Source organism: Octodon degus, unplaced genomic scaffold (genome assembly GCF_000260255.1).
Source record: "Octodon degus isolate 3935 unplaced genomic scaffold, OctDeg1.0 scaffold00289, whole genome shotgun sequence".
Classification (NCBI taxonomy): Eukaryota; Metazoa; Chordata; class Mammalia; order Rodentia; family Octodontidae; genus Octodon; species Octodon degus.
The window spans coordinates 1,175,890-1,185,337 of NW_004524865.1; the positions used below are offsets into that span (position 1 = coordinate 1,175,890).

Consider the following 9,448-nt stretch of genomic DNA (forward strand, 5'->3'; position numbering starts at 1 on the left):
TCCCTGGGATAAATTCAAATTGATCATGATGAATATAAATTATAATGTGCTTTTGGCTTTGGTTTGATACTATTTAAGGATTTTTGCATTTATGTTCAACTTGGATATTGCCTATACCTTCTTTTTGTCTTTATTTTGTTTTGATGTCAGAGAAATGATGGCTTCGAAGCATGAACATAGAATAAGCTTGGGAAAATTCCATTCTCTTCAAATTTCTTGGAATATTTCAAGAAAAATTGATGTTAGTACTTTTTCAAATAGAACTCAACTGTGAAATCACTGGTTCTAGGCTTTTCTCTGATGGAATCATTTTAAATATTGATTTAATCTCACCATTTATTGTTGATCTATTTGTATTTCCTATTTCTCTACGATTCAATTGTGGTAAAGCACATGCTTCCAGGAATTTGTCCTTTTTCCAAATTATCAAAAGTGTTGACATATAGCTGTTTATAACCCTAAATCATCCTTCTACTTCTGTGTCCAATAGACTGCTTCCCCTCTCATCTGTGATTCTGAGTTCCCTGCTTTGTTAGTCTAGGGAAGGGCTTGTCTGCTTGGTTTGTCTTTTCAAAGACCAAGATCCTGCTCTCTTGATGACTTTGACCTTGACCTTTGTCTGCGGACATGCCTGTCAGTTTTCTCCATCCTAATTATTCTCTCACTCCGTACCTTTCTATGCTACCATTCCCTTTAGAAGGAAATCCTCCTGAACAGCTCTTATTTAAGGATTGGAGCTTATTTACTATCTCTCTGAGGGCACAATACATGTATTATTTGAAATTCTGTTTTATGGACTATTGGTCTGCTCACACATATTTATTCAAGAATTTATACCCATACTATTTATCCCATACTATTTGATTTATTCCACTTAAATTAATAATTTAAATTGCAATAGCAATTTAAACTACTATTTAATTATCCTATCCTATTTAATTTTTTGGTCAATTTTTTCTAATGGTTTTCAATATCTTTGATCTTAGGAACTTCTGTGTTCCTTTGACACACGCTAATTAAAAAAAAAAAGTACTTTCTTACTTTCTGGCACTTCCATGTGCTCTGGGTGTGTCTTGCCATTTCCTGCCTCAGTCCTAGAATCAGCCATTTTTCTAAGAAGCACTGGTTCATATTATTAGAAACTATGATGAAAATGTTCAGGATTCCAGAATTCCATTTTAAGATTTTAAATCCTAACAGCTTCCACAAAAATGTTTTTGGATTACAAGTTTGGTGGACTCAGAGGAACATATTTTGTTTTTGCTGAACTCCATATGAAAATGCAATGCTAAGAGACAGCAGTACCAGGACCAAGCACTGGCTGTCACTGTCTCAAACACCTTGTGTTCTGCTGTGCATAGCTCGACAGCATTCTGACTGAGCAGTACCAAACAGCGTGGTTCCCAGGTACTGTTGAATTTAAAGTATGTAAATGAGAGCTTCTGAGTTTTTATAAAAATTTTAACATGTCAGAGAAGATTTTTGATCTAGGCAATTGAGATGATGTGAAAATAGTAGTATGCGTGGTGTGTAAATAATGCATTCTATTAAAACGATGTTAAGTGTCAGAATGGAAATAAGATCTCTGTTTTCATCTGATCTACTGCTATGTCCTGTGAGCCATAAAGAAGAGTTAAGTGATAGCAACAAGATGTCATAAAGCAAGATCTATCTGTCTATATATCTATCTGTCTACATATGTATATATATTTGATACACACATATATGGTATATATGTATCATACACAGATATTCTTCCCAATTTTCTAGAATTTCAAACATTGGAAAGGGATCAGTATCACATGCTTTATAATGTTCACAGGACTAGCTTTGAAAAAAAATAAAGTAAGAAGTTAAGTGCAGAATACATTAAAAAATTTAAATCAAATAAGCCAAATATGTAAATATATAAAATTGTATTCACTGATGTTTATACTGCAATCTCAGCAAAAATCATAGTAATAAGATAACATACTAAATAATGAAATAATTAAAAACATACCTCTTCAAAGAAACACTAATTTCTTTTTCTTAAATAAATATAATTATTCTTTTTCTCAAGTAGCAGACTCCAGACTCACTAAAGCATCTACAACATTGTTCAGTATAATTTCAAAAATGTAAAACAATAGGGAAAAATTAAGGTAACTGAACTTTCCTTTGTCTTTTTTTTTTCTTGCTGGTTCAGTTAGCCCTGAGGGCAGGGCTGGCATGGCATGTGGCGCCAGGGATTGAACTGTGGAACCCTGTGGCTGCCTAAGCTTGCCTAAGCAGGTGCTTTTAGACCACTGAGCTCCTTTGCCAGCCCTCCCTTGTCTTTTTCTAAATAACAATTTTGTGGTTGGTGTTAGTTTTAAAATGAGACATTAATATATTTAAGGTCCCAGAAAGAAATGAACTGGTCGGTTTTAAGACAGTGAATAAGAAAACAAAAATGTTTTTGGATAATAATATATTTAGTAGTAAAGTTAAGAAAAATTTTACTACCAACTAAGGTTTTATTTTATGAATAAACAGACCTCTCTGGCACACCAGAAGGTCTATTGAAATGACATGATGGGTTCAGATGGAAAGTGAAGAAAACTATTCCAGAAGAACTGACTGAGGCACTCGGGGAACGAGGAAGACTTTGAGAACTTGCAGACCAAGTCCGCAAAAGTAAGGAAGGGCGGGTGAGCAACACGAGCACCGTTCGTTAGGCAAAGCGACACTGTCAGTCTTAGACTAATATAATCTGATATTTACTACATCAACAAACATAAACTATACAAAATCAGAAGCTTTGGGGCCAGTGATACAGCTCAGTGGTGCAAGCGTCTGCCCGGCAAACAAAGTCCTGAGTTCGATTCCGAGTATCAAAAAACAACAAAACAAACAAACAACAAAACAGAAGCTGAATTTTTCCCCTTAAAAACAATAAAGCTTTTTCTACAGAGTTTTTTACTGTTTTAAATTCATGTATTTCAAGCCCTTTGAATTTTTTGCTCACATCCATTTCATTGAGCAAAATCTTTAAAAAGCAACAGGTCAACTACTACAGTACCTAGCACATGGATTCCAACATGCAAAAATATGGCAAGTTCAATCCACAAACTGCTTGTGTGTCTGAAAAATGTCAGAGTGCTTCATGAACTGGGATACAAAAACTCAATCTAAACTACATTTACCTGTAGCACTAAGAAACCATGAAAGTAACAACCTGTTCAAAGTTCTGTCTGAAGCAGAACTGGGGAGTCAGGTGCGTGGCCACGCTCTAGGCGGTGCGGTTATGCTTGCCCTATCAAATGCCTACAACCAGCTACCCACAGCAAAACCAGAGTACGAGTGACATCTTCACCCTAATGATGTCTCCCAGATGTTGCTTATTTAGTTCTCAAAGCTTGTACAATAACTTTGAGAGTCCTGAGACCACCTGAGTGCAAAATCGAGAGCAGGCACATAACACCCGGCACCCAAAACATCTGTAGAAATCAGTGCGCTGGACTTTTTCCTAAAGTCTTCTTCAGCACTTCTCATTACAATAAGCTGCTCCACCCGACAGGTACCTTCATCTGTCTGACTCATTGTCTAAGAGCAAATCAATTTCCCCAAGCAGCACACGGGCCTATTTTGCTTACCTGACTCACAAGCAAATGTCTTGGATGTTTCGTCATGAAAGATAATCGCCACTGCATGCTTCTTCGTCTCGCGAGGCAGTCTGGTGATATTTTTGATGTTGTGCAGTTCAGTGACCTTAAAAGAAAAAAGTATTTTTAACTCAGCATACAGTATGTATTTTATACTGTAGAGCTTAACAATGATCAAGGGATCACTGTCTTAATCACTTTGCAATAGATAACTGTGCTAATTTTTAAGGAAACATTAAATACAATACAATACAACAAAAAAAATCTTCCTTTTTGACCTCAATTTTGGTTATAATTTATAGTATTTAGAACAGTCTATTATATAGAATTGCTCCATAGACTCTATGCTTCTATTAACCTTGTATTCTCAGAAAGTAGTAGCAATTGTGATACAAAGAGGATTATTGCTAGATGTCCATTAAATATGGCCTGCTTTTACCACCTCTCCTAGCTTCCATCCGTCATGCAGTTCTGAGAGCGCTATACAGCTCCAGGGCATTGACCCCATCTATTGGCAATGTGGATTGAAAATTGAGTTATTTAACATAAACAATGGTCTACATGTCAAGAAATGCACACTGCTTCTCATATCAAGGTCAACCCATGATTTATGAACCTAGATTTAAAATTAATTATTCATATGGAAATAAATATCCAGCTAAAAAATCTGCTTTTAACTCTGTTTTGTAAAAGTTTGCCCAGAATGTGTACATCTTTTGTTTTCTTCAATGGAAACAGAATTGCACAAATGTTTATTTTTTCAACTTCTCTGCCATAAAACATTGTGCAATTTAATTAATTATGTAATAATATTTAATAATCTTACATGATTTAATTTTTTGTGATTCACTTTGTAGCATGCTAAGTTTTGTGTCTCCTCCAAATTATATTTCCTATTCTGAATCAAAGTTGTTATCCAAAAATAAGGAGAAATAGCATAATAAACAACTAATTAATATAATTTTAGGACATCCTGTAATGTCATTTCTATGGCATTCTATAATAAATTCATTATTTTGCCTCTGCATAATTTTATCTTTTCTAGTTGTTTTGCTAAGTAGTATCTGATAAACACAAAAGCTAAATAATTACAAAATGTGACTTTTCTGATGCCATCCTGTATCAGCATGCACACACCTACATCTCTATCTATCCATTCATGCCATGAGGAGTGGGTTTTAGTCCTGTGCCTACACCACATGCATAATCAAATCACAGAACGCTTAATTCTTCATTAAAATTGCATAGCAGTTGCGCATAATCTGCACATATCTTCTCATATATTTAAAAGAAATTCCAGATTTCTTATAATGACTAATACAACATATATGCTACATAAACATGTGTTATATTGTTTATGGAATAATGAAAAGAAAAAACCTGTATATGTTCAATATATACAGCTTTCTCATAGCTTTGTTCATGGTTACTTGAATCTACAGATATGGATCTTATCAATATGAAAAATTACAGAGTTAATTGTGAGATATGTGATATATGACTGTGAGCTAATATGCATATAGATAAACAAAGGGTGATCAAAACTATGATGAATGTTTAAATTGTAGAAGATCTTATTACAACGACACATCACCAAGAATTGTGGGATGTTGGAAGTAAGGGGTGAGTATGTTGAGAGGGGTTAATGGCAGTGTGTCTTTCATTGTAATAAAGTTTTTAAACTTAGTCACCATATTTACTAATCACCCAGTTGATTGAATGTTCATGGTAATCTCTGTCAAATAAAAACACTCTGTTGTGTCCTCCTCCCCTGATTGCCTACTGTGGCATCACAGACTTGTGACTCTTCCCTAAGGTAAGAGTTGGGATATTAAGGTGGCCGCAACAGCACAAGTGATGACACTTATGAAAAAGGATTTCCAGAACTACTTCACAAAGTGGCAAGAATGATGGAATAAGTGTTTGAAGCAAAGGCAAGTATTTTGTGAGGTATTAATGGCAGTGATATTATCGCTGCCACGCAATCTGGTAAGACTGTAGCAGGAATTCACATTTGTCCATTCACATGCAACTTTACAGTATGTGAATTAGAAAACTATCCCCATAAAACAGCACATAAAAGTCAAAGGCATAAAGAGTAAGTGGAAATATTAGTAGATCCGGAAATGAGGAAGTGCATATATCAGAACAGAAACTTCGACTCAAATTCATATGTCCAGGGGAACTGTTTGATTTATATTTCTTTGAGTAAGACTGATCTCTATCATCATGAGTTCCAAATTTTCTGGTTTTCTAAAATTTGGAAAACCAGATCATACCCATGACAATTTTGCAGCTGTGCGCACGTTCAGAAAGGCGAAGCTTCTGGTCTAAGAAGGTCACCAAGGAACCTTCCAGGACCGCACAGCAAGGACGGCTCTTCACCGCAGGTCACTCGCCATGGCGCCCCAAGTGGAACGTTATGCAAAGGACTTTTAAAAGCAGGAACTTATTCTTTATGTTTTATGTCACATACATCATTATTTAATAATTGTTGATGTTTTTGTTTCATACAAAAAAATCACAAGCTTGTGAAAATAGCATATTCTTAACTCTTTTCTTACTTAATTTGCCAAATACTGGAAAAAGAAGGCTAGATTTGTTTTCCGTGAAAGTCACATTTTGGTCAATTTATCTTATATCCTAAATTGTCAATTATATATATGTCAACTTCAGTACAGTGATAAATGAAAGAGCCAACGTTCAGCTTTAATACATTTAATTTATTGCATTATAAATCTTCTGTTCTAGAATAGTGAAATATACTCACATACTATCACATGCAGGCACATACAAAAACATTAAATTTACTAGGATAGATACCTACATGTTAGCTCCTGTTGTGCAAGAGGCTTTCATGTATTAATTCCATATAAAAAATTGCATGAATATAAGTATTTATCTTTAAGTTTATGAAACAGTCTAAATTCTTTCTTTCCAATATGTAGTCAATCATTTCACAAGTGTCATAAGAAAGAAATTAGCAAAATAAATCCTAAATTGTTTCAAGCTGTTTTGACTAATAATCAGGTTATAAAATAATTGCTGTAAAAATACTTTGTAAGCAATAGAGTCTTATAGAAAAGAAAAGCATTCTCATACATATGAAATAAGATATGTATGGAAACCTGTTGATTCCTGTTAAAAGTGATGTAAAAAATGACATTTAACATCGTAAAAAATGACATATTGAGTTTCTGTTTCTACTAATTTGGAATCTTTGGGAAACTAAATTTCCTTTGATCCTGTTAATTTGAAATTGTGCACACACAGGCAGTACAGCTGCACAGTGCAAGCTTGTTCATCACACATTTCAAGTCAACCTGTGCTTCAGGACTCCCGTGTAAAATGGTGGCATCGGTCGACAGCAGGCAAGGCATGCTGGAAGGAAAGTTGGGAACTTGTGTGTCAGACTCTCTCTCTCTCTCTTTTTTTTTTACAAATATAGCATAAAGTCACCATTAGGATCTATGACTTATAAATGTTAGATTGTTTGCAGGAAAGCAGCTGGAAGGGCTCCAGAATGAGATGTCAGCCCAAATGAGAATTGCTGACATCAGTTGTACTTTGTTCTATTGTGTCTGTACTGGGCTCAGACAACCTCTGGAAGTGACTCAATTAACATACCATGTCCAGGATTATGAATTTCACTTATACATTAAGTTTCATACATATGTTCCCAAGGTTTCATAAATATGAAGTAACCACCCCAGCATTATACAACTCAGTAACAGGAGGGTGCACTGTTAACCAACTGAACTCTTCTTCCCTGATTTCTTTCACTAGACCACCCATGCTTTAACTGCAGATGAAGGATACTGCTAATGGGAAAACATCATCCATAAAGGAACAATTGTTTTGTTTTGTTTTGTCTTGTCTTCCAGTACTGAGGATCAAACTCGGGACCTTGTGCCTGCTAGGCAGGCACTCAAGCTGCTGAGCTATCTCTCCAGCCCCCACCAAGGAACAATTGGTGAGAATGTCCTAAATAAGAGAGGTTGAGATACGTGTTTTTAAAAATTTGGTCCTTACCTTATAAGAAGATACCTCTGTTGTCAGTTAGGGTATAATGATATGAAAGTAGGTAGAAGTACGAATTCTCAGCCAGAAATTGAAATCATATCATGTAATAATGCCTCTGAAATAAAATTAGGGGCTACAGTGTTCAGAGACTGATGTTACATGTCTCCCATCTTGCTAAGATCTTAAAGTAGCCTAGACTTCTAACCTTAGCAAAGGTAAAACCCATCAATCAGGCTGCCGTCCATGCTATCCACAGTACCTTTTCCTTTTCTGTCACACAGAAACTTAATTCTAGCACATTTCTAGGAAATTAGTGTTGATGCATTTTATTTTCCTCTGTTTTTCCTTCGTCTTGTAAGCATCTCACTTAAGACCACCACAGAAAATTAGAATTAAAGAGACTCGTGATAAATAGACTGGACTGAAAATGACAATTATTTAATATGTATTATTTCTTTAAATCTATATGTGTATATTGTATATATTCTCTATGTATCTACGTATATGAAAATAGTCATTTCAATTTACAGAAAAGAAAATATTACACAGAAATATCTTATGGCTTTTGAGGATGAATACCCTGGGGAGCAAGATGAAAATAGAATTTTTAAAACAGTATTTCACCTGTTATATTTTAAGCATGTCAAAGCATAGCTTTGTAATAAAACTTAACTCCTGATGAGTTAAATGATTAATTGATTTAAGTAATACTTAAGCCAATTCTTGTTCTTACATACTAAATTGAAATTGTTTGAAAAAGAAGTATTATTTTTAAATATTATTAACTTCACATAAACAAATTATCTCACCAAAATTGAGTCTAAGCACAATGAACACAATGTGTTGCTTGAGAATTAATGTCATAAAGTAAGCTTACAAATGAGTCTTCTATAAAAGTTACATTATATAAAATATATAGTTGTACCAAACAGTACCATGAGAATATTAACAAACTCGCTTGAGGTTTTTTTCCACACACTTTTTGCTTACAAATGTAAGAGTACTAGAAAAAATATTGTGGATTTGATTTTTTTTTAATCTCATAAAAACATCAACAAAATAGACCAACGGATAGCTAAAAGCATGCAGCAGGCTCCAGAGACCATCCAAGTTCAGTGCCTTGGGCAGCCTGACAGATTATATAGATTACATAGTTCAAACAAAGTGTTTGCTTTTCCGTGAAATTTACATTGAGAAAGCAGGCAGCCTCTCCCAGCAGACACCATGACTGTGGTTTCAAGAACCATGAGGTCTTTTTGCTGCTGGTCACCTCTTAAATTATGACAGTAGAAATGCCAAGAAAGAAAAGTATTAATGAGTAGCATAAAATTCAACTTTAAAATCTTTTGAATCATACCAATTTAGGCTAAGACCCAATATACTTGAATCTCTTGTCCCCATTTTTCTCTCAGTGGCTACACCATTCTGTTGGAAGCTATCTGTACTAAACATGAGAGAAACTAGGAAAATAATTTCTATACTGCCTTATAATAAAGATATCTCTATTATTTTAAAATCTGCCAATGCGAAATAAAAATAATTATCCACATTTATTGAGATTGTGAGGGGCCAGAGAGATGGTTCAGTAGAATAAGCACTTTCCTGGCAAGCGCAAGGGCCTGAGTTCAATACCCGGTTCCAAAAAAAAACCCAAAAAACAAAACCAAAAACCACTTTACTCTGTATATAACCCCAAGAAATAAAAATCTTTGGGGGCCAAGGAGATGACTCAGTAGAATAAGCACTTCCCTGGCAAGCACAAGGGCCTGTTCAATCCCCGGTTCCAGAAAAAAAAAAAA

At 34.8% G+C, this 9,448-nt stretch overlaps 1 protein-coding gene across 1 annotated transcript in view; it reads right to left on the reverse strand.

Moving 5' to 3' along the window:
* Positions 1-9,448, reverse strand: part of Dok6 (docking protein 6) — a 472,679-nt gene that overhangs the window by 262,549 nt on the left and 200,682 nt on the right. Inside the window, exon 3 of the mRNA XM_004647161.2 lies at positions 3,618-3,732. Within this exon, the coding sequence (XP_004647218.1) occupies positions 3,618-3,732 (115 nt within the window). The remainder of the gene's footprint in view (positions 1-3,617; positions 3,733-9,448) is intronic.